Source organism: Balaenoptera borealis (genome assembly GCF_965194805.1).
Source record: "Balaenoptera borealis genome assembly, chromosome: 8".
In the NCBI taxonomy this organism is placed as follows: domain Eukaryota; kingdom Metazoa; phylum Chordata; class Mammalia; order Artiodactyla; family Balaenopteridae; genus Balaenoptera; species Balaenoptera borealis.
Window position 1 is genome coordinate 15881149 of NC_138865.1, and position 26209 is coordinate 15907357.

At 47.5% G+C, this 26209-nt stretch overlaps 1 protein-coding gene across 2 annotated transcripts in view; it reads right to left on the bottom strand.

Annotated features, from left to right (window-relative positions):
- Window positions 1–735: 735 nt before the first annotated feature.
- SLC39A14 (solute carrier family 39 member 14) overlaps window positions 736–26209 on the bottom strand; it is a 46630-nt gene continuing 21156 nt past the window's right edge. The window contains exons 2-9 of one of the 2 annotated variants that reach the window (XM_082402605.1): window positions 16452–16729; window positions 14296–14482; window positions 13304–13473; window positions 8860–8982; window positions 8189–8377; window positions 7864–8071; window positions 6593–6777; window positions 736–4473 (exon numbers count right to left, since the gene is read on the bottom strand). In XM_082402605.1, coding sequence (XP_082258731.1) covers window positions 4327–4473; window positions 6593–6777; window positions 7864–8071; window positions 8189–8377; window positions 8860–8982; window positions 13304–13473; window positions 14296–14482; window positions 16452–16715 — 1473 coding nt within the window. In that variant the 5' untranslated portion in view covers window positions 16716–16729 and the 3' untranslated portion in view covers window positions 736–4326. Of the gene's footprint in view, window positions 4474–6592; window positions 6778–7863; window positions 8072–8188; window positions 8378–8859; window positions 8983–11047; window positions 11218–13303; window positions 13474–14295; window positions 14483–16451; window positions 16730–26209 lie in introns of both variants that reach the window. The other variant, XM_082402604.1, reaches the window with a different exon arrangement.

Below are 26209 nucleotides of genomic sequence, written 5' to 3' on the forward strand. Positions count from 1 at the left end.
GGACCAGGAAACAAGGCATTAGCAAAACCAACACCAAACACAGGAAAACACAACAGGAACTGCTGCCAGTGGAAAAGGAGCCCTTCCATCAACACAGAACTTGCAGGCATTTCATTTCGTCTTTTCATTCATTCTTTCTGTGTGGCAGGTGCTGGTATCACAGAAAGAAACCAGCTATATTGCCTCTACCCAGAAGGAACTCGGTTTATAAAGAACAAGAGAGATTACAGTGCAAGTCCAGTAACTGAGGTGTGAACAGGGAGGCACTAATTCCAGCCTGGGCAGGCTCTCCAGAGGTGGCACAAGCCGAAGGACAGAGCGACTATCATTTTGAACAGCTGTAGCAGACGTTAGTCCAATATAGTAGCTACTTAATGAAATTTAAAATACCAACAGGAGGGGCTTCCCTGGTGGCGCAGTGGTTAAGAACCCGCCTGCCAATGCAGGGGACACGGGTTCGAGCCCTGGTCCGGGAAGATCCCACATGCCATGGAGCAACTAAGCCCGTGCGCCACAACTACTGAGCCCACGTGCTGCAACTACTGAAGCCCGCACGGCCTAGAGCCCGTGCTCCGCAACAAGAGAAATCACCGCAATGAGAAGGCTGCACACCACAACGAAGAGTAGCCCCCGCTCACCACAACTAGAGAAAGCCCGCGCGCAGCAACGAAGACCCAATGCAACCAAATATAACTAATTAATTAATTTTAAAATAAATAAATAAAAATCTTTAAAAAAAATAAATAAACAAAAAAAATAAAATACCAACAGGAGCCACTTAATATATTATTCTTGAGTTTTAAAAAAATGGGAGGACTGAGCAACAGGCATTTGGGAATCTCTAGTGTATGTATTAATAAGATGGCATCAATTCTTTTACCCCACTGCTCGTTTTTGTTGTCGAAGATAAACAACAAATCCCTGGCCCTTTGAATAAATTGAAATAAGAACAGGTTTAGAATTAAGTCTCAGGACAGAACGTTTCCCTATAAGACATACAGGAGCTGTGGTTTAAATGAACCAAGTGTACTCTCCAAGTTTCAAATCATGGATTTATACAAGTGAAAACAGTGTGACAGAAAGCTCTTCTTAGGAAACACCACAGTTCTTCCATCACTGATGAAGTCATGGGCTCCATTAAAAGATAAGTTAATCATTTAAAGTGAGTATGTTATGCTATTTGAGGTTCCTTCTAAAACCCCTCTCCAAAGGTAAGCTGGACCAGTAAAATGAAGCTTTATAAGTTAGCAAGACACCACCCCCATCTTGTGTTCAACAGTCTTCATTACACCCACGTTATTGCCAAAGATGACACTTGCAATTCAACAGTTAAAGAATATAGCTTTATTTATAGAATCTTACAAATAAAAACATTTACAGTCCACATAACTTAAGTTATTTTTTTTCTAATTTATCCTCATAACACCTGAGTTATTTAAAAAAATACTGTGATGGAATTGCAGAACTGTAAAAGGAAATATGAGTAATAAAAATCTAACCTCTCTCTTTTGCAAAAATCAGACAACTTTTCGTTTTTTAAGCAGATTTCCAACGTATTACCATCTCCACATTACCATGTGGAAGAGGACTTACTAAAAACAGGTCTTAGGATACCCGAACAGAGAAGCCTTCTTTTTAAAACCCAGGGTGAAGGACCAATGAAGGAAAGACCTAAGTTGACACTAGACACAAAAAACCTTTGGGGCAAGGACAGAAGGCAACCTGCAAGCCAGGGTGAGGGTGAGAAGCAGCAGAACCCCTGCTCCTGGGTCACTGCTCCTGCACGTGACACATACTTTCCTTGTTATCCTTAATGGGAGCCGGTCCGCGCAGGGAAAAGGGAGGGTGAAGATGCTAATGCCAGAGGTGAAAAAGGTCCTCAGAACTCGCTACTCCTCAGACTTCTAATATGTACAAATGCTTAAAACAGCAAATCCAACACTTCAAAAAGAAATGGCCACATTTTCAATTGAGGAAAACCTGTTGCCAATGGCAACACATAATCAGTTGCACGATTTCAGTGTCTCCACCCCTAAGCTCAAACTAGGACTGGCCTCTGGACCAATTAGTTTGAAGAGAATTTCCCTTTGAGGCAGCTGTCTGTGAAAGGAAAGTTAGTTCTTAATATAGGTGTGCAAGAGAAGGGAAGGCACCCTGCTACTTCGTATTTTATTTTTTAATTTGCTCAAGGTTACATTTTTGAGCTCTTCTCCTAAAACTAGAAACCCACTAACTCTTACTTAGGATTCTACTCCAAGAATAACAGTATTTGTAAGGAATGACAGATCTATAGGGAATGCTAAAATTATAAATTTAATACATCCATGTGAATTAAGGGAAGCAAAATCTTCTGAAGTCCTAAGGTTTGAGTGTTATTTCCTGCTAGCTCCTGCAAGCAGTTTGAGGGAAATCAAACAGAAAAGACAAAGAATTGTTTTAAAACAGTAACAATGACAATATAAAAAATTAGATTCCAACATTCAAGGAATTGGTTCTTTGGTAAAAACTGGACCATAATCCTACCAGGAGTCTGTCCTGATAGTTCATCTAGAATCGTGAGAACTGAGTTTTCCTTCTTCTTCTGCCCATTCTCAAATCTATCAAAGTCAATAGGCAAGATGAGAAAAACTTATAAAGCATCACCAGCGGTTTTCCCGCTCATGTTCTTTTCAAGAATAGTCCTGGTTTGACGGATGTTTCCCAAGGGGCTGGGGGGGGGGGGCGGGGAAAAAAGCCAGAGTAGATGCTGCTTTTAACTACCATAGAGTGGAAAGTTTTCCTGTCAGAACGGAAAAACTAACGGGTGGTGGCGACGGACCAGGACTCGTCAGCCACGTGCACAAGTCAGTTTGTGAACACAGCCCCTGGGCTGCGACTGTGGGCACCACTGAGGAAGGCTTCTGGAGAGGTCGGCTCCCCAGAGTGGCTAAAGAATCTCACATTATCAATATGATAATAATAAAGCAATTCACCTAGTGAACCTGGAGATGAGCTCCCCTCCAAGCCAGAGCTCTGAGGAGAGGGCTCCACGGGGCCGGCGGCTGGCCTACGGTCTCACACCCAAGTCTATCGATCCGTTTTTCTGAAGAGAGTTAGAACAATTCCTATTCAATTCGATACAGGATTCGCCCTTGCTTGCTTGGGGTGAGGGAGGAAGGGGGAACCCCAGACGGTGCAGCAGAACCCATGGGTCCTCTATTCTGCAAACCCCAGGGATGCCCCCATCCAAGCTCTGGACCTTCCATCTCAGAGTTCTATCACTGTTACTTATGGAATTAGTAAACCCTAAATGTTGCCTGCACTGATTCCGTTTCTGATTACCCTTGTCAAGAAGACCACAGGCTGCACTCCAGTTCTGTAAGTCAGCTTGCCACCTGTCAGCACAACTGTTGACCAGGGAGGTAAATCTGTGCAGTCTGCCCTCTGACACGGGCATCGTCAATGTGCTTAGAATGTGCTTCCAGGGAGTCTCCCAGGAGATGGGGGTGGGGAAAGGGGGGTAGAAATCACAGCAAAGCCAACGGATGTCTCACAGGTCTCTCTTCTCTGCCCTCCAGTCTGCCAGTGTTCATCCAAAAGGAGGGGAGGTTCAGGCAACAGAACCTACCTGCTGGCTCACCTGGACGGCCATGAAACACCAGGTGCAGAACCGGTGCCAAGCATCCCAGTGGGAACAGGTAACCATCCTGACAAGACACACACCCCCATCTCAGGGTGATCCTTGCCTCTCCCTCCCGCCCTACTCATCTGTTTCCAGCTTTCAGTTCTCTTTGAAAGAATAGGCAACTGAACAGATTTTGAAAAAATAAGAGGGATTCCTGTCTTCTATACCTTTTCTGTAAAAATAGGCGGATTCGCTTAAAAATGGGTCACCTTGAGGCCGAGGAAACACATTTAGATTTATAGGCCCCAAACTATAGATTCACCTCCTGATATTTCTAACCAAGTTGTGAGCCCTGGCTATCTTTTTTGCATTGTCGGGCAAAGGATTCAAAATGTCTCAGTGCTGGTTGGAAGAGAAAGAGGCCAGGGTAACCAGAGAAAAAAGTTAGTCTTGTCTTTTAAGCTGCATTCAGTTCCAGAATCACTCTGAGAAAGAAGAGGAAAGGGAGAGAGGCACTACCTAGAGGCTGGTTACCAGGGCAGCTTATTCCTAGGATACAGCATTTTAAAAACAGCTAACATTTGAATGCAGGAATACAGTCTCCATGTCACAGTTTTTAATAGAACTGCCTCTTCCGAGGTGCTTCCTGGATGAGGAGTCCTCGGGCCAGGGATCGGCAGCCAAGGGCCAGACTGCCAATCCCGCCGGCTCCTGGCAAGGCCCTACCCGATCTGGATCTGTCCCGAATACATAGTGAGGACCAGCATGATGCTGAAACCAGTCAAGAGGCCCAGGTTCTGGATGGCAAAGGGGATCAAGACACTGCCCTTCCTTTCATCCTCTTGGCAGACCTCGTTCATCTCAGGGAACTGAGGAAGAAGAAAAAAACACGAGAGAGCTGCAGTTCCTTTCTTAACCTTTAAGTGCAGGACAATTCAGTCATATATATATATTACCTAACAATTATTACAACATTTACTATTATTATATTTTTATATTATAAGGCCACCACAATCATTAGTATAAATATATGATTATAATAAAGATATATAATATACGATTGGTTTACAAAGAAAATCAACAGCAATAACTTCTAGAACTTAAACGTTAGAGCCTTTCTCCAAGGTGGTTACCACTACTTTACAGCTATGGAAGTGAAACATACATGCATGTAACCCTGGATGTGTTTAGATGCGGACTAAAAATAACCACTTTGATAAAAATTACTGTGATCTTTAAAAACACTTCAGAAGGTCTTTTTGCTATCAGAATGTTGTCACTTGTTTGGGAAACTCAGCAACCATGTAAGGGGCCAGCATAGAATGGAACTAAGCATTGCCATGACTCAAGGCCTCTTGCTGCTGGCCAGCAAGGCAGGTGACAAAAATACCCTAACCCCAGGGAGGGCCACCCACCGGAGGAGAGAATCTAAGATGTTTCCATGGGCTGAGGATGGACCATGGTGGTCAGTGCTCTCATCATCTCATCAAAAATACTACTTTCCCTTATAAAGCAGAAACTAACACACCATTGTAAAGCAATTATACTCCAATAAAGATGTTATTAAAAAAAAAAAAAAAAAAACAACTACTTTCCAGGACTGCTCTGCTGGTGCAGTGGTTAAGACTCTGCGCTCCCAATGCAGGGGGCCCAGGTTCGTTCCCTGCTCAGGAAACTAGATCCCACATGTCACAACTAAGGAGCCCGCCTGCTGCAACTAAGACCCAGCATGACCAAGTAAATAAATAAATATTTTTAAAAAACAAAAACAAAAAACTGCTTTCCGAGGATATGGAAAATAATTCATGCAAACCTGCCAAAGAACATGTCATGCCAACAAGGAAGGAAATCAACCTTGTTAGTTAGAAAGATGCAACAAATCAGGTATTAAACTAGCAAACGCAAAACTACTTAAATGGTTATACCAAATGTTAGCGGGTACAATGTACACTTTCAGACACTGCTAATGATGTAAATTAAAGAACGGTAAGCTTTTTAGAAAGCAATTTGGCGATATATATTAAAACCTCAAACCACGCATCCCTTCTGAACCAGCAATTCTTGTCCTGGAGAAGGTAAATCCTCTCACCAAATACTACTGCTAATGAGAAAAGGATGCTTTTAAAGAGTATGCCACATGAAAAATGTCTAGGATGTATTAAGTAAAAAAAAAAAAAAAGAAACCAGGGTATAAAATTGTGTACTCCATGTGATTAGTTATTTAAAAACAAACACAATGCACTGAGATGAAAAAGAAACAAACCCAAGTGTTGTTGTTTTGGGGGAGAATAATTATGGGTAATTTCCTCTCCTTCCTTCCCTCCCTCCCCCCCATTCTTTATCTGTAAGTCTCTATTCTGTAATTCTTAAAGTAAGGACCCTGGAGTTGAGATACATCATTTTCTTTAACGACATATGCTAAAGGAACATAGGCCTTTCATCCTTTAAAATCTAATGTTCCCTTAAAAGGCATTGAACAGTACACTGTTATTTACAAATCGTGTGGCATGTGACTTGATTCCTCAATAAAGTTATTATTGGTGGCTCAGCGGTTAAGAATCTGCCTGCCAATGCAGCGGACACAGGTTCAATCCCTGGTCCAGGAAGATCCACATGCCGTGGAGCAACTAAGCCCGTGTGCCACAACTACTGAGCCTGAGCTCTAGAGCCCACGAGCCACAACTAATGAGCCCACACGCTCTAGGGCCCGCGTGCCTAGAGCCCGTGCTCCACAACAAGAGACGCCACTGCAACGAGAAGCCCGCGCACCGCAACAAAGAGTAGCCCCCGCTTGCCGCAACTAGAGAAAGCCCGCGCACAGCAACAAAGACCCAATGCAGCCAAAAATAAATAAATAAATAAATTTATTTTAAAAAAAAACAAAAACAAAAAAACTAACTAATGCCCCTTAGCTGTCCTCCCAATCCAATGAATTTCATAACCCGATCCAGTTTTGCCTACAAGGCATTAAAACTATGGAAGACTTACCATATCAGCCAAAGAAATATACAAGAACATTCCTCCAGCCAGGGCAAAGATCCAGTTGGCAGAGAAGTGGCTGCCAGCTAAGATGCCGAAGGCCAGGCCCACGTAACAGCAGCAGGCAGAGAGGAAGTTGAAGAAGAGAGCCTGCTGGATACTCATGCCGGCATTGAGCAGGATGACAAAGTCTCCTATGGTGGGGACAACAAGAGGGGAGGGTGTGGACAGAAGATTCATACTAGGTCGTGGGACACACAACTTGATGAGGACATGCTTAAACGCTGGATGGAGTGTGGGTGAAAATTAAGATGGCCCCAGACTGAAGCTCACGGTGACAAGACTAGGGCCCCCTTCACCACCATGCCGAGGGGCTGTCTCCATCTGCAAGGCTGGGAGTGTACATCCAGCCTAGAGGCTGAAAACAATGCACAGGATTTTCAAAAGAGAAAACCATCTAGCAATGGCCTCATTTCTCTTTTGACTGATGGTGAAACAGAAGGAGCTTCCTTCCTCAAAACTGCAATGAATGGTATTTTTCGAAAACAAAATTGAGACTGAGAGAAGTTAAAGTAATTTGCCCAAAGTCACAAGCCGATAAGTGGCAAAGCCAGGACATGACCTTGAGTGTCTGAGCCTCCAAAAAGTCTAGGCTTTTTACACTCTCCCTCTGATAAAACCAAGGACCTTCCAACCCCTGGTTCATCTATTTCTTCTACCCACCAGACTTCTAACATACATCTCAGCCTTTGGAAGATTAATAGGATGTAAGAGATAACCTATATTGAGCACTTAGAATAGTGTATGGCACGCAGTAAGTCCTTTTCACTACTTTTTCCTTTTGTTTCTTACAATAAATCAATGAGGAAGGTACCAGTATTAAGCCCAGTGTAGAGGTGAGGAAACAGCCACAGGTTATGGGACTTTGGGGAAACAACCATCCCAGTAAAAAATGCCATCATTTCCAATGATCAATTTTCTTTCTTTCTTTCTTTCTTCCTTTTTTTGGCCACGCTGCGCAGCATGCGGGATCTTAGCTCCCTGACCAGGGGTCGAACCCATGCCCCCTGCAGTGGAAGCGTGGAGTCTTAACCATTAGAAAGCCAGGGAAGTCCCGTCCAATGATCAATTTTCAATTATTAATTCAGCTGTTGAGAATTAGTGGTGGGATTTCACATAGCATAGACAATGTGTTAATTAATTATAATGTGTGTTCTGAAGTGGGGGGAGGAGTCGGCACAAGCGGAAGGGGCTGGGGGGCGGGGTGTCAGCACACTTACCTAGCTCGTGTGGGAACTCCTCGCAGAGGATGGCCACCGAGGTGCTGATGCCTTGGAAGACAGACACGGTGAAGGAGGCACCAATAGCCAGGCCATCGATGAAATTATGGAGGCCGTCGCTCAGGGTGATCATCCAGGCCAGTGTGCCGATGTCAGAGTAGCGGACACCTTTCAGCCAGTAGCAGGCGCTCTGGGAAGCCTGCAGGTCCTGCAAGAAAGCCCCCCTGTCAAAGGGTGGACGACGGACCTTCAAGGTAGGCCCGAGTCATCAAGGCCATTACCGCTTAAGGGCCCCAGCCTGCCCAGCAGTGGATGGCCCACTGACCTGGACAGAGAGGGAGCCCACGATGACCTTCTCGTCCATCACAGGGGCCTTCCCGTCCAGCTCGCCACTGCAGTGCTGAGGAATCATGTGGTCCAGATCCCCATTCTGCAGCTTCTCCGTCACCCCCTCCTCCTGGTCCTTCTGGGAAGGGAGCGTCTCAGAGGCATAATGACTGTGTCCGTGATGATGCTGGAGGGACCACAGGGAGGGGTCGGGTCAGTGCAACGCTCACCAAAACCACCCACCCAGCAGGAGCTCCAAGCACCGGGAAGACCTCACTCCCACCATCCAAGAAAACACAAGCAGGCAATAGGACAGAAACCTAGGGCAAGGTGTTGGAGAAAGCTGAATCGAAGGGCATGTGGTGCTGCCATGGGACGGATCTCAGAGGAGTGACCTCAGGGCCAACACTCATTCCTGCCAGGAGGCACAGCAAAGAGCTTTTAGAGCTGCTCCTCGCAATGGCTGATGATTCGCCCTCACCCACTGCTAATACCCTCCTGAGGTGAAGTGAGATAGCTACTCAGGAAATAGTTTGTGGGTTTGAATCTACGGCAGGAGGATCCAGGTAAGTTCACTGGATTGGCACTGAGGTAACACCACTACCGGACACATTTCTGAGATGGATGCTCTCCCTAGAGGTGCTTCTTTTACCAACGATTTGGCCTCACCTCATTTTTCTGCCTAAGAAGCATCTTCAAGACCTTCTCTGTGAAAAAGAAGAGATAAAAGCCCCCAAACACCACTGCAGACTTGGAGACATAATAATCTTCCAGAGGGTTGAAACCAAAAGCCTGTGGACCCAAGAAAACAAAATGAGTTTAAGAATATAGAAAATCTTCACTGGTCCCCTCTCGTCTCTTTCGCCACTTGACTCTAGGAAAGGAAGAGGCCGGGACAACTCTGCCATGTACTCAATCCCTTTCCAGCAAAAATCTAGCCCCTGATGTTTCCCTAATGTCACATCACCAGACCTGCTGGGTTCTCTCTAGCTTATTTTCTGATGCAAAAGACAGATCGTTTTTAGAATTTTACTCTCAGGAAGAACAGCCTTGGATGTGGCTTTCTACTTTTAATGAGGATTCTGTCTTCATTTCTCCTGGTGCTTTGCTACAAGGGCAGACTCTGCCAGCAGATTCCATATTTAAGGAGGAGACACTCGTGTTTGTTTTCATCGTTATATAGCATTCCTGGCTGATCTGCCTGTAAACACACAGGGAGATGGTACAGTTATACTTTCTAAAATGGGAAATCCTTTCTCCAGTTAAATAGTAAGAATTGCGGCATCTTCCTGACCGCAGACCTCCCAGTGACCACAAAACCAAGAAAGCAGACTGGGTGACTGCACGTGTCAATTTTGGGGGTTTTGTCTTGGTTTCTGGAAACTTCACTTATTATGGCCAAAAGGAAGAAAGAAAAAAAGACTCCATTGGGAAGCAGACAGGAGTAGAAATCAGGAGAATTGCATTCTTGGTGATGCTCCTGACTTGTGAAGGGGGCCCTTGGGAAAGTGTCTGCTGACCTGCTCCTAAGTTTTCTGATAGGAAATGGGCCTCTCGAATAAACACCAGCCTTCTCATGAATGGGTCCCAGATAAAAGACCATCAGTACCAGGAACTCCGGGCTGCTTAAAAGCTAAGTGTTTTTCTTTTTTATTTTAAAGGGACGAAATGCAATCTCTTCGTGTAGTTTTCTAAGAGACATTAAAGGTCAAGTTCTAGAAGAGAAATTTCTCATTCCGGCCAACTTTCCAGGAGAGTCAAATCATTTTAAGGAAAAGTGGAGTGAAAAGAGGCAACTAACAGTTCTCCACAAAAAGCACTAAGATATGAGCTCTTGTGCAGGTCAGATTCTGTATCTGTTAAATGGGTACAACATTCCTTGTTTCCTACGCATCACAGAGGTGATCTCAGGATCAACTCAGAAAACACAAAACCGCATCTTGGAAAACAAAGTGCTATAAGGAGCCTAGGGCGCCATCTTTCTGCTTCACCTCCGGCTCACCCAGGCCTGTCAGACCACCCACAGTGAAGTGCCTCAGGATTCCTGCCATCAGCAGGTCTACGCAGAGACCACACAGGATCAGAAACTCCTCCAAGGCCCTTGGTAAGTCTTACAGACACTGGGCTCCTCCTCTCTCATGAAGGGTTTCCTGGTTAGCCCAGGTGAAGGGGCAAAGGTGCCATCAACATGTGTGAGGCCAGACTGGTGGGTTCTCTCTAGCTTCTTTTCTTTCTTTTCTTCTTCTTTTTTTTTGCCAACAACAAAACTTTACTGCACACCTATTACATAAAGGCCCTTCCATGGATTAGGAGCTCATTATTTAATCCTCATACCTCTCTAGCTTATTTTCTGATGCAAAAGACAGACTGTCTTTAGAATTTAATGCCCTACGGAGGAGAAGTGAGCTTTTCATTGAGACCTATGGATTCTGTTTTTGGTGCCAAAAGCTCCAAGTTGGGAGCCATAACGTGACCTAACTACACTACCTCTCTCCACCCAACAGACAGTGAGCACCAGGTGTTTAAGAAACATTAACTCACGTAACCCTCACGGCATCACCCTGAGGTCCGCCCTTATTACTCTTCCCGATTTACGTATGAGGAAACGGAAGCACAGAGAGGTCAGGTGACTTGCCCAAGGGCACAGAACTTGTGGCCGGTGGAGCTGGGATTTGAACCAGCTCTCAAACCTTCTCTAAGCTGCCTCTCCTCGCTCGTGCCTACGTCCTAGCTTCACTTTCCAAAAGGAGAGGACCTCCTCTCTAGGCCTTCTGTGGAGACGGAGGGCCCTCCCACTGTGTCCCGCCATCCCCCAGGAGGTGGCGTGCTCCTGTGCAAGGGCGCTGGCTTGCCATACCTCGGGGATGAGCTGGAAGAGGGCGTTGGAGTAGAGGGTTCCAATCGCCAGAGCTATGAAGTAGAGCAGCAGCCTCTTGTAAAAAGTCTTCTTCATGAAGGGCACCACGCTGGCCCCCATCAGGGAGCAGAGGGAGATGACGGTCACACAGAGGAGACCGTACCCCCAGACTGCCGGGGAGGGGGAGCCAGCCCCACCCAGGACAGGGACAAGGGCGAACGCCCCACGGCACAGCCGCCGCCATTCAGGGAGAGAGGTGGAGAGGGCGGGAGGTAGAGTGGGAGGGGGTTTTGGTGGATATTAACAAAGGAGGCAAAACAAGAAAAATCAGAGAGACAAGCAGGGAGGGAGAGAGAAACAGAACATTTGTTAGTGATTCAAGTCCGATGAAATTTCCTTCAATCAGCTCAGGAGAAACGGGGAGGAATCCGAGGTGGCCTTGGAACCCCGCGTCTCTCGCCCCTGCTGCCTGGTGGCTGAGTCCCACCTGCTGGCTGCTGTGCCTGGCAGGGCAGGTCCTGCCTTGGCCCGTAGCCGAGGCGTGCTCAGGCCTAGCCAGGGGCTGCCCAGCAGACTTTGGACTCGAGAGCTCTATGCAACAGGAAACCAGAGCAAGGGGAAGAGACCGATCGATCGTTGGGCTGCTGTGTTGGCACGTCTGACCCTCGCTATGCAGGCACAAGGGACACTCCCCGCACCCGGTCTGCTCTGTGCAGGACTCAACAAAGTCGGACGTGCAGGGCAGAAGGGACGGACAAGTAAGGCCCGATGGCCACAAAATCCATTCTCTTAACATCTCAGGTTTTGTTGCCTTTTTTTTTTTTTTTTCCTATGACCTTGTTTTGTTTTTTGTTTTTGTTTTCGGCTATGCCCCGAAACTTGCAGGATCTCAGTTCCCCGACCAGGGAATGAACCTGGGCCATGGCACAGGAAACCCGGAATCCTAACCACTAGGCCACCAGGGAACTCCCTCAGGTTTTGCTTTATTTGTTTGTTTCCATTTGCTTTGAGAGGGCTGCAGTGTAGAGAAGAGAGTTCCAAGATCACCCCGTCGAAAAATATTTCCTCTACCATTTCCCAGCGTCACACACTCCGGGCAGGACAAAAGTGAGCCAGGATGAGGCCTCCCCTGTGAGCCCAGGGGCGGAGTATGTACCATTATTGTATTCCCATTCAACAGGCAACACAGCACTTCATTTCCAATCTTGAAAAAAAATTAATAAATTTAATTTCTGGAGCTGAAAAAAAAAGTAGCCCAAGATGAGGCCTGCCCTGAGAAGTGCTTGCTAGATTCATGTGGAATTCTGATATAGCATCAAGATGGTTCACCTTAAACCAGATTTCTCCCCTCATCATGAAGAGGGAACAGGCAAGGCAAGGCTGGGCATCCCATAGAGTCTTTTGATTGGGAAAGGGCAGGCAGCTGCTTATGGAAGGCGGCCATCAACATTCCCAAAGAAGGTCCACACATCACCCATCGCCCCACTGCACATCCTTGCCTGAGCTGACAGGTGGGCAGACTGTCACCTTGGGTCTTATTTTTTTTAGCTCCTCAGTGGTTACAATTAAAGAACAAAATCAACAAACATTTCAGAACAGTCAAGTAAGGGTACCAGGAAGTCAGTCCTATCAGGAAAAAGTCAAGATGCAAGGTGTGAAGGACGGTGGGTCCCTCTCCTTAATTTGGTAATTTTGATTTCGCTTTTTTCATTAAATAGTCTTGATGCTATGTTTGGCCCTCTATACTGTGGATTAGGGCCTGCTTAAAAAAAAAGGATCACGTACTTTTTAGGTCAATACAACTTTTCAGTCGGTAACCTCTTTCCTTCCACCTCATTCCAGGTGGATCATCTCTTGGTGGCCACACTTGAGTATGGCCAGGTCCTCTACTTAGAACAGAGCGGGGATCCGGAGGACCAAGGGCAGGGAGAGCCACCACCGGCTGCTTTCCTTTCCAGCCCTGCCGACAGGGCTTAGGAAAGGCACTGACTGGGGAAGGAGGCTGACAGGTCCCCAGCATGGGGGACAAGCGCTGAGAGCCTTGCATCTGACATCCCCTGAAGAGGCCAGAGGCAAACCTGGGTGCCCCAGGAGTGAGAGGAGGCCCTTGAGATCCAGAGGCAGAAGTCATTTGCATCCCTTGACATGAGGAAGAAGTTAATGTTTCAGGTGGCGGCTGTCAGGTGCCTTGGAGCACAGGGGCGGGGCGGGGACGCCCCAGGGAGAGAGGACGCGCACGCTTCTTTGCTACTGCACCTCTGGGATGAGCTGGAAGAGCGCGTTAGAGAGCAGCGTTCCAATGGACAGGGCGATGAAGTAAGTGAGCACACGGCTGAAAAACGCTTTCTCCGTGCACGGCAGGACGAGCACTCCCAGGAGAGAGGCCAGGTTAATCAGTGAGACACTGAGGAAGCCAAAGCCCCACACTGTGGAGGAACAAGAACAGACGAGGGCCTCCATTACTGAGGGTGGAGGTACTCTTGCTGCCGGGGGGCGGCCCGTTCTGAACTCAGCGGCAATCGGGGCAGACAGAGATCCGCCAACCCATCAGTAAATGCTTGCTGAGTCCACCTCTTGCTGGGTGCTGTGGAGAAGCCTAAAAATATACACCAAAGCTGCTATCCAAAAGCAGCTTACCTTTCAGACGGAGGGGCAGATGAAAACATGAAAGGCTATAGACCATAGGAGTTAAATAACGACAGCAGGAAACGACGTGGGGTGTGACACAGGTGGCACATGCTAGGTACCAAGTGCCAGGCCGCTCACACCAGCATGACAGGACGGCAGAAGGTCGATCCAGGCCCAAGGGAACCGTGTGCACACACAGGCCACGGTGAACCACTGCGGCTGGAGCAGGGGTACCGGGCAGGGGAGGGGGAGGAGGATGAAGTGGGCCGAGGGCAGACTGTGAAAGGCCTTAAATGCTAAACTCAAAAATCAAGGTGTTGGCCCCCTGGTAGTTTAATAAAAACCAAAACGGAAAAGTGACCAAAAAGAGCACCTCGAGGCTGGTCCAAAAGCCCCACGACGGCACGCTTACCAGCCACGCTGCCCGGCCTGGCAATGTGCTGGACCGGTCTTGGGAGCACACGAGATACCGGTATAGTCATTACTCCAACTCGTCCCTCCCGACGATGATAAGAGGATGATAAGCGGCCAAACATTCAGCGGGCAGCTCTATCTGATCAGCCCGGCGGTCCTCGTGCGGACAAGCACGGACCAGGCCCTGCCTTCCCGTGCCGGCTCACCTTCAACTGAGCTGGGCCTCCCCTCTTCCGTCTGCTCGTTCTCCTCGTTCTCCTGGTTCTCGGAGGAGCAGGCCCGGGAATCCAGCTGCTGGAGGATGGTGGGGCAGAACTCCTGGAACTCACGCCCCCCAATCCGCAACTGGTCGCTGAGGTTGTGGGCAGCAAAGAGGTCTCCAGAACTGAAGCACTGAAACCAAGTGGGAGGGGCAGAAAGCCTCTTAGGACCCAAAGTCACACCTTGCCCCTGATGAGCCTTCCCAGACGGAAAACAGAAGATGCAACTGTTCAAATTTCACGGAACCTGCAGACTAATTTCCAAGGATGAGAGCAAAGTGGTCCCTAAACTTGAAAGACTGATAAGTAATCTTAGAGATCAGCCACCCATACATACCTTCCACTCACCCATCTGTAAATGGCTACCCAGAAGTTCTGGGAACAACTGAATTCCAGTCATTATGACCAGGGTGTGGCTTCTGGAAAACATGCCTCTATGTGCATACCTGAAGATACAGCTTCTCCCAGATACCAAATCTGGCCACATTACAACAGCCCAGGGAGCTATTACAGTAAAATGCAGATTTCACATACTTCTCCAGAGCTATTGAGCACAGGTGTCTAAGGGGAACAGTAGTCTCCTGGACCATATACAGTAATGTCCCCAGCCTGCAGGATGTGTTGGCAGAGATTGGGGAAGGAAGCGGGGGAAATCTGAAGACTCAGGGTCTGCCACGGAGCAAGTGTGGGCTACCCAGTGGGCATGAGCTCTCAGTTCCCTTGGGAGGCATCAGGTTAAGTGGTTCTCACACACCGTTCCCGTGAAACACTGCCATTTTACTTCTAATTAGACAGTTACACGTCGGTCTTTCGCTGAGTTTGGTTTTACGTGGCTCTGTCTCTGAGGGAGCCAGCCCTCTGGGAGTGCCGACGAGTGAGGGTTTCTGGGCCTACAAAGCTGGGGGCTGGGACATCCCTGGCGGTCCAGTGGTTAAGACTTCGCCTTCCAATTCAGGGGGTGCGGGTTCAATCCCTGGTCAGGGAGGCTGCGATCCCACATGCCTTGCGGCCAGCAAACCAAAAAACATAAAACTGAAGCAATATTGTAAGAAATTCAATAAAGACTTTAAAAATGGTCCACATCAAAAAAATCTTAAAAAAAAAAATAAAATGCTGGGGGCTGGATTCGGTGACCCCAAGATCCTGCTGCTGAGCCAGAAGGCCTCTGGGGTCATGCTGCACGAGCACCCCCCAAGGCAGCTGCCCCTCCGACTCAGATGTGCACCACGCCCCCGTGGTTCTGCATACATGCCACATGGCGCCCCCAGCCTGGCCACTCGGTCTCTCCAAACTCTGCTCCCCTTCAAGGCGAAGCTCCAGGACGCCCCACACAGAAGCTTCCTTGACCATCTAGTGCAGACTCACCCGCTTCTCTCATTTCTGAATCCTATAATGACTATCCAAGCCACAGCATCTAGCGCTTCATTTGAATATCAGTTAACTCTGTTCTTGGTTGGCTGAGCTCCCCATCTCAACAGTAAACTCCCTAAACATGACTCATTTTTCTCTCTTTCTCACAACACTCAGCACAGGGAACAAAGTAGACAGATAAAGACATTGCTGGCTGACTTATATTTGGCTGCCACATACAGCCTCACACTCTGATTAGCCAAGATGATATGGAAGACAGAACAGAGAACCAGGAGCCAAAAGACCTGAGTCTTAATCCTGGTCCCTCCAGAACTCACTGTGGGTCCCTTAGTATCTCAGTATATACAGGATATAGTGAAGATCTGCCACCTGCACATAGAGGTACTTTGAGGCTCACCTAGGATGACGGGCAAAGGGCTTTGCAGAAACTCTCTTAGAAATATTAGCTGACCCGGGAGCTCCAGCTTACCAGCAGTTCCAGGAGATCCCAGTGCAGCTCTGAGGAAGGGTCTGGAGGGCTGAGAGCCCCTACTTCACGGCTGCCCTTTGCTAAGGGCTTCAAAACACCCATGTAGGAGGTCGGGAGGCGCTGCTGGAGACTCAGACTAGCTGATCCCGACCGCGGGGGAAGAAGCGGCCCCTCTGCTCTGTCATCAAGGCTCGCCTGCCCCCAACTAGATTGGGAACCTTGAAAGGACAGAGACGGTGCTGGGCAGAGCCAGGAGCCTTACCGTCGAGAGGTTCCTCGGTCCCTGCACGGACTGGGAGACGTTGTCCCGGCCCACTCCCACATCCAGGTGGTTGAGCAGGGCCTTCAGCTGCTGCAGGGTGAGGCTGTCGCCCTCCCCGTAGCGATGCATGAGGTTCTGCAAGAAAGAGGCTGCGCTGATGGCGGGTGTCCCCACGGACACAGCGTGAACCTCAGGAGCGGCTGTCCACACGCCGAGCAGAGCCAGCAGGAGGCAGCTGGGGAGGGCTGGGTGCGGCAGCTTCATGGTGACAGGTGAGGCTGCAAGAGGAGAAGGCCAGGTGAGGGCAAGGCTTAGGACACCCACCCTCTCCTTCCACACCTGACCCGTCAGCTGCGCTCCAAACCCGAGGGTCTCTCTTCAGACTCTGAATCCAGTTGGTATCAAAACTGACCCTTCACTCCTTCTCTAATGCCTCTGCCTAGCTTTTGAGAAAAATCCTTCTTTTGAAACAGAAAATAAAATAAGAACAAATTCAATAGGTCTGACCAAATTTGAAAAGAAAACAGTATAGAAAAACTATGGGTGTTTAAAGTCTTTATCTTTTTAGAGATACTGAAATCATCATGGATTAAATATCTTACTTGGGATTTGCTTCAAAATAACCAAGGAGTGGATATTTGCATTAGAGTACAGATGAGACAAGACTGGGCATGAGTTGATAATTGTTGGAACTGAGTGATGGGTAGGTGGGAATCCATGATACTATTCTCTCTACTTTTGTATATGTTTGAAATTCTCCAAAGGAAAATCTAAAAAAAAAAAACCTGAACACTACCACTTAAAGAGGGGGGATAAAAAACAGACTGGGAAAAATATACACCATCAAACACGCCAAAGGATTATTTCTATACTACCTAAATTAGGGAACCAACATGAAAAATACTCAGTCTCCCCGGCTTGTTAAGAATACAAATTTAAAAGATGGAGGGTGCTACTTTGCTACTTATTAATATAGCAAAACACATTTTTTAAAAAAGATATAAAACCAAATGTTAGTGAGGTTAAACAACAGAATAACATACTTCTGGGGGCTGTATACATAATATGACTCTGGACAAGTTATATGACAATAAATGTATTTAAATCCTTTAATAATTCTACTTCTAGAATTTACACTAAGAGAAGCAATCCAAAAATAAAAAGGCTATTGGCAGAAAGATGTGTTGTGGTCAAGTGGATTATATCAATTTCACGCAATAGTATGCAGCTATAAAAAGGAGAATCGTGAGTTTAACGTTAAATAAAGAAGCAGAACAATTATGTAATCAGAGTTAAGAACTGAGAAGGAACAAAGAAAAAAATGAAAGCTTCCAGTAGCAGGATGGATGGTTTTTCTTTTGTTAATCATTTCCCTTAGTAGAGTTATAATTTAATTTGTGAATAAACAAATACCAGGAGGGGAAAATGAGCCTCCTATTTAATCCAGGCCCAGGAGCCCAGGCACTGCAGTTATTCCCATGCCTCCCCGGGGCACCCGGGGCTCTGGCATGATGCCTCACGTGGGTCACTCCATCTTCCGGACCGTGCCTGGGACAGAGGAACCAGAGCAAAGTGGTTAAGAGCAGGCTTACTTGCATCCTGACTCTGCCGTTTACCAGCTGTGTGATCTTGGGCGAGTTATTTAACCAGAGTCAACATTCTACAATCACCCAGAGTGGTGATAGAGCGTACCATGGCCTTTACGGTTGGGAAGACCTGGCTTGAATTTCCACACTGCTGCTTCCCAGAAGTGACCTTGGCCAAGTTACGTAGCCTCTCTCTCCGCACCTCCGTTTTCTCATCTAGAAAATTTGTACCTACCTCATTGGACTCTTGTGAAGATTTAACGACATGAGCTTTGGCAATGGACTAGACTCAAGAAAGCACTCGATAAAACATGGCTATGATTATTATAAGACTTATAATTGGCCGGGTTCCTCCACTTTGACTCCCTCTCAGATATTAAGCTGCCAATGGAAGCACAGTGGCCGACTTTACTCCACGCCTACATCGCACAGGTCCCCGACCACAAGCATGCCCGGGACATTCCAGGCTTTAGGTTCCACACATGGGGCACGCACAGGATCTGGAGACGTTTATACCATCACTCTTCAGTGAATATACTTTGAGTCACACAAATGAATGGATTAGGCATCAGCCAAAACGATAGTCTGTACAAGTGCTACTTGGAGACTAAAAACTCTCGAATCTCCACCAAGACCCAAAAGTTAACCTGTAGTGAGTAGGGTGGATCTTATCCAAAACAGCTAAACTCCACTGTACAAAGAAAGCTGTTCTCCGCCCGACCACACTGTGACTTGTCTAAGGCGTGTGCTGTACTGTTAAAACAAAGGGGAGGAGGGCTGCATGGGTTTAGGAAAGGGGGGGCAAAGAGATGGGGACAGCAGCTAGCAGTCCCAGTGTGACCTTACTTGAAGCACCTGACACTCGCTGATTCCTTTAAGAGAAGGCAGGACATTTATCCCCACATAACAGATGAGGAAACTGGGGTTTGGGGATTAGGGAACGTGGTCCATGACCAGCAAGTAGACCAGAAATCGAATTTTTCATGAACTGAAGGCAGGTCTGAACGACACTAAAGTCAGGGCACTCTTAGCCACTGTCCCCTCTGTGTGGAGACACACACATACATGCCCCAGGTCCCATGCAGAAGCCACCAAAGCCCGCGTGTCTCTGGGAAGATCCACCCCAGTTTCTACCAGTCCCAGCAGGCACCCCAAATCTAGGCGTAAGATGCCCTGAAGACCTGTGGAGGAAACCCCCCAAGTGTGTAACACAGACAGGCTGTGTTACAGGGTTCCCTCTGCAGAATCACTTCAACAAAACAAGCAATCAAATTCATCTGCAGCAACTTCAGAACACTCACAAACAAGAGACACGCAAAAACACTTCAAGGCCGAGACACCTGGGGTACTTGCAGCTGTACCCGGGCAGGCATTCACGTCAAGGTAAGCATCGACTCGGCGTGTGCTCTTCAGTGACCCAGGGGCCCCTGGGCCCCTCCGCCGGCAGCTGGGAGTGGGTGGGGCGGAGCCCTCCCACCTGGCCCTCACTCCAGACACGATGCCCACCCCACCCCACCCCACCCCGGAGAGGCAGAGGAGAATCTAGAAACAGCTGGAGGGCGGTAAGGAGTCCTGGTCCAGGGATCCTGGACACGTTAAAGACACTTCAAATCCAAGTGACCCTGGCTTTTTTGGCAGACATGAAAGGGGAGCTTTCTGCTTCAAAGGAGATGCAAGTCATTCTTAGGGAAAAAAAGAAAGTTTATAAGGGATTCTTTGGAGGAAAGAAAGAAGACAGGAAGAGGACACATACAGCTCCGGAGCAGCGGGATGGTGAGGCTGGGCAGGGGTCCTCGCCTCCAGCTCCAGCTGCAGGAGGAAGCCCAAGCTCGTTCTATTAAGTCCATGGAAATGGGCGGCCCCGGGTGGGCCGTTCTCCCCGGGGAGCTGAGCCAGCCGCCCTCAAGGCCACCTTCCTTCCAGGAGGAGTAAGAAGAGCCCAAGGGGCCAGGCATTAAAAACAAGCTGCCGACAGACAAAAGCTCGAGTATGCTGTTGGCTCAGAGGACCAGGCTCCCCGACTAAAGAGAAGCTGGAGTCTTCTCCACCCCTTTGTTCACCTGGCTCAGGTTCCAAGAAGTAAATTATTTTAGTGCCTTAGGTCTGTCTTCAAGGCGCCAGACCCAACCCTCCCCGGGGCGGGGTCGGGTGTGGGGTGAGGTGAGAGTCGACAGGAGATGCTTTTGCTCTGGACCCTCTGTGGAGCTTCAGAAGTGCCTTCCTACCTTGGAGGCTCCTAAATCAGATTCCACCTGCCTGTGGTCCCTTCACTTGGCTCAGAAATATCTCATTCTGGAAGTGGCACTTCTGTCCCGTGGACATAACTTTACTCTTATATTTACCATGCTGCATTTTTTCCATGCCCACTCCCTGTCTCAGAGATGAGCAAACATTTACTTCTCTTCGTGGGGACAGAGTAGTGACTTTCCGTGATGCCTGGTCCAGGGATTGGACATTGATGTGAGCAGAAGAGGCAACAGAGACCCGGGGGGCCTGGGAGCCGCTGGGCCTCCCAACACCCACTCTCTTCACTGACCACGAGGTGGCCAGACAGCCCACCGTTCTCCCTCTCGGATTCCTCTGGGCCGAGGAATGGAACGCGGAAGGTAAGATCTAACGCTCCAGAGACAAACATGGCTGAGGCACAGCGGTTTCCAAGGCCAACTGGTAAGTCACGGGAAATGGGCAAAGGATGTGTTTGGGACCCTACTTCCTCTGTGCAGCACCGTATGCCTACTCTGTGCCCCCTCAAAGCACGGGCTATGTGGGAGCACAGTGAATGGGAAGACTCGAACTCTTCAGCTGCAATGCTAGTCAGCGGCAGGCCAAGGCGTGGCGTGTGTGCAAGGGCAGTCTGAATTGGGCTTTTGCAAAGCACTTGAGTTAAAACTGAGAAAAGACTGATGGTGCACACTAGAGAATGACCACGGGGGTCAGAGGGGTGGATAAGGAGGTGCAGGTGAGGGGGCAGGGGAAAAGGAGAGGCTACAGTGACATGAATGATGGCTCCCGAAGTCCTTGTTTGCACTACTCACTGGCCTTAGTGAATCACCTTAAGCCTTCTCCTCAACTGTCTCCTCCCCACTTGAAATCCAAAGGATGTAAAAAGAGGCATCAAGTTCTCTTATATTCCTCTTGGGGACAGACAGCAGGGGGTCTCTGAGGTACCTGTGCTCTCAGTACCCAACTAACTACCACAAGGCAGCTGCCACGCCCCTGGGGGCTCTCTCCCCACAGCTCATTGCTGCAGAGGACTGTCAAATAGACTGGTCTTCCTCCAGCCCCCATCCCCTCCCCATTCTAAGGCTGTGACCTGTCAGCCTAATAGGAATGTCTCCCCAGTGGACACTCCCCACGAAAGGTTAACCAGTGAGGGGTAAAACAGACACACATGGTCTGGGTGAGCCAAGGGGGCAACTTCCAGAGCCTACCTCAGGAGAGGTGTATAAAAATCCCCGAAAATTGCAGACCGAAGACAAAGCCAGGCCTCAGGGTGGAGGTGGAGGCCCTGAGGACTCAAAAATCTTGGCCTTTGTCTTCCCTGCCGTGGGTGCTGGTAACTAGGAAAAGTGCAGCTCTGGCAACAGAAGGACCACTGGGCTTGGTGGGAGAAGTCCAATCTGTACTGTACCTCACTGATCTCACTAGGTCGCCTTCCTTATATTGGAAAGAGGAAAACAAATCCACAGAGCTTTCTTTGAGTACTAAGAAAGATAAGGTATGTTGAAACACTATATAAAAATAAAGATTTCTGAATTAAGATGGAGAACTGAAATGGCAGCATTTTTCCTTCAACTGATAACTAACTTTTGAGTTAAAAAAAAAAAAATAGTAAAAAGCAAGCCAAAAAAAAAAAAAAAATAGTCACCCACAGCAAGCAAACAAGGAAAGAGACATAATCTGGTATAATAACTTCCAAACCAGAGGCAAGGAAAGGAATGCAGGAGGCACCACACGTGGCTAGTCTCCCAGCCCTGGCCCGGCCCCAGGAGGATTCTCACTAAACCACCCCAGATCTGAAGAGAGGCAGATTGCCGCCAAGTCTTCCTGCCCTTCCACTGGGGAGTAGTGGGAAAAGGTGCTGGGAAACAAAGAAACAGGTGGCAGGGGAACAAGAACAATGGGCTGACTCTCTCTGAGGGAAATAAGGGCTGCAAGGCTGCAGGCTGAACTGGGGAAGCTGTCCAATTCCAGTGGGTCCTCCTCCCCCTCCAACAGCACCTCCCCAGTCCAGGGCCGCCACCGGGGCCACCACCACAGTCGCAGAACACAGGCCCGATCCATGCCCTCCACCCCCAACTCAGGCTACAGAGAACACACCATAAATACCCAGCACTCGGCACTGCTGTCACTGGGGTGGGGGACAAACCAGCCTCAAAGTGGTGGGAAGAAAGTCACTGCCTTATTTTAGAGCCAAAAGAGCCAAAAGGCACTAGCATGAATATGATGAGAAGAAACAGCAGGCCAACCATGCGGAGACAAAGATGTCGATGGAAAGGAAAACATCACTCCAGAGACAGCAATCCCTCAAAACTGCCCACTCTGTGGAATAACTCAATTAGAACATGCGCACAATAAAACCAGGGCTCAGAGGTGGGGCTGTAAAACAAAAGGAGATGCAGGCTTACCCAAAAAAGACCAACGAAACATCACTGAAGAACTAATACATAGATTATAATGAACGGAGAACAGAATTCTGCCAGAAATTTCAAATAGAGATACTGACAAAAGAAGGTTTGAGATAAGCACAGTGAATGCGGATGGAAAAGACAAATTAAAGCACATAGTGACAACATGACACCAACGCCAGGATAACTGGTGTTCCTGAAGTAGAGAGCCTGAGACTGGAATAAAAAATATGTTCAAAGATAAAAAACACATGATTTCCCTGAAATGAAAGGAAAAACAGAATCTGATGATTGCAATAATACACTGTACTCCACAAAAACTTCATGCAGAAGGCTCAACACTGGGACACTGCCTAGCGAAGTTACCAAACTTAAAAAGAAGACTTTTGCAGGTATCCAGAAGAAACTCCCCCGTCCCATAATATTTTCTTCCAAAAACTGTGAAATGTACTAAAACTTCTCTTAAGTGGCAGAAAATTCAGACTGCCCTCACCTTCTCCATAGCAACATTTAGCATCAGAAGAAATGCAACAGTGTTTACATAATTCTGAGAGAAAGAAAATATGAACCAATGAATATTATTCCCAGCTGTGATGTCGTACAAATTGGTAAAGACAACAGGCAGAAATTCTCAAGCATGAAATAAGTCAGAGACTTCAGTCCCCTTTCTAGGGGGGAAGAAAATGACATGATAATGAAATGCAGCTAATTAGTAGAAAAATAAAATGAAGGCTCAGGAATGCAAAAACCATGGGTAAGCATTAAAACCCTTCAAATAAGAAATAATTTAAAACTATGGGGATTACAGTTATAGGACAGAATCTAAATGTTATAATCATGGACAATTTAATAATATAATTAATACAATCAAGAGATGGAAAGAAAGGAGATGAGAAAAAAATGTGAAAATGCTAATGTCCTGGGACTTCCCTGGTGGTGCAGTGGTTAAGAATCCGCCTGCTAATGCAGGAGACACGGGTTCGAGCCCTGGTCCGGGAAGATCCCACATGCCGTGGGCAACTAGCCCATGTGCCACAACTATTGAGCCTGCGTGCTGCAACTACTGAAGCCTGCGCACCTAGAACCCATGCTCCGCAGCAAGAGAAGCCACCGCAATGAGAAGCCTGCGCACCACAACGAAGACCCAACGCAGCCAAAAAAAGAAAAAAAAGCGAATGTCCTCATTTTTCATAGCAGAGTCAATAAATACCATCTAAAATGGAAACAAGTAATTATAGATATGACTCATAAGCTTTTTTTTTTAGCCTTTTTGGGGTGTTTTAGGAAATCATCTCTCTTGTGAAAGACACATTTCTTCATAGTTTAATAATTCCTTTAATTTTACTATAGTTTCTTTTTCTTTGGTTACATTCAGGGAAGTTTTAATACTTTTTTATAGGAGTATTTTCTTTAATTTTTATTGGAGTATAGTTGATTTACAATGTTGTGTTAGTTTCAGGTGTACAGCAAAATGAATCAGTTATATATGTATATATATATATGTATGTATATATATTCTTTTTCAGACTCTTTTCCCATATACGTTATTATAGAATATTGAGTAGAGTTCCCTATGCTATACAGTAGGTCTTTATTAGTTATCTATTTTATATATAGTAGTATGTATATGTTTATCCCAATCTCCTAATTTGTCACTTGCTCCTACGTTTTGGAGTATTTATATCTATTTCTCTATATGCATTTATCTGTGAGCATGTCTGGAAGGTTGTCTGGAATAATGTTCACCTAATATTAGTGATGACTATTTCTGAGTGGTGGGATTTGGAGTGTTTTGTTTTGTTTTGTTTTTAACCTTTTTAAATGCATCATTGATGTGTCCCAATGGGTTGTGTAGGTACAACAATATAAGAAAACATGGGTGATTTTTTTTTATAATCAGGGAGTTAGGGAGAACTTTCTAAGTATGGGACAAAACCTAGAAGCTGTAAAATTAATAATTGGACTACACAAACTGCCAAGTGTTCTATAAACAATTAGTGTACTCCCAGCACTCATGGTCAAACTAACAAAGATACAGTTCTCTGTGTAAGTCCCCATAGACACCGTGAGAAAACCAACAGTCTCTCAGCATGGTACTCAAGTACATACCCCCCTACAGGCTCTCTGGAGTCCAAAAAGCTTTGAGAAAAACTACCAAGCCTATGGTCCTCCCCGCCTACCAAATGAACATTGTCCAAGATGCCACTCTCCTCTCGGACAAGATGAAACTCCCTCCCAAGTATAGTGCAAATATCACGGCCTGAAAGCAAGTCCTCGGCCTTGCCCAACAGGCCCAGGGCTCAACAGGCCCATTCTTCTCCTGCTTCCCTAGGCCCTCCCTCCTAACTGCTCTCCCACATACCCTAAAAGGATGTGCTCTCTCCTCTTCCAGCTCGCACTTCCAGAACCTTAGCCTCAGGCTTTGGCTCAACCAAAGGCCACCCAGGTTGGGAGATTTCCACTGACAGCGTAGGAGAGCTGGCAGGGAGGAGGGCCGTGGGGGTACCTGGAACTGGTGACCCACTTACTATACTGTCCTCATGAAACCTCACATCGCTGGGAGAGGCAGGATGAGAAAACTTTAAAAAAAAAAAAAAAAAGAGTGGTGACCCAGAAGCAGAGAACAAAATTAGAACCACTAGCCTGCTGTTCATGGACCAATATTTACTGAGCCCCCATTGTGCGAGTCACTGCCCGTGGGAGGGAGGTTGGGAAGGGCAGAGGCCAGCGGCGTCAGGGCCCTGGACAGCCAGCACAGGCGGCTGGGATGGCTGATTTAGCCACATGCTGAGCCCTGAGGGCTGGACCAGCAGGGGAGAGTTGTGCATCTGCCAGGCTCCACCGTCCCAGCGGAGCCTGGGCTTGCCAGAGCAAGGAAACCTTCCAAAACCAACTGAGTCAGGAAACCCGGTAAGCAGGAGCCTGCAGGACTCCCCCTACCAGAGGCCAGGGCAAGAGTCACCTCTATTCTCATTCATCCATCAACATTTCCCAGACACTCCATTGCAAAATTCTGACCTATTGTCCCTCTAAGTCCACTCCTGTTTGTCAGACCACGGGGCCCGGCATGTGGCTTGGGAAACAAGGTACTCACATCCACCACTTACGTCACCCATTTGAAGCAAAACTTCCCAACTTGTTATTCAGGGTCAAATAAATAAGTAAAATGTATGATCTAGTGGCTAAATCAGACAGCATGATGAGTTGGGCAGGCCTGGGTTCAAACTTGGGGCCTGCCACTAACCTACCATATGCCCCCAGCACAATTAGGCTATGAAATGTCCAGGCTCTCAGGGGCATTCTGATAAACGAGAGAGAGCTTAAAGGTCATACATAGCACAGCGTGTACTTAGGTCTGTTCCTTCTGTTCCTTGTCCTCCAAGCTCTCAGGCCAATCCCCTCACCTAGACCTGAACCTGCCTATTCTTGGATTACCTCCTCTTCCAGAAAGCCTTCTGGGACTACCCTTTGAGCACTGATCTCCAGCTACTTTAGACTCCTAATGACCTAGTCTCCCAGGGAGCCTTCCAGACAGATTTTTGTT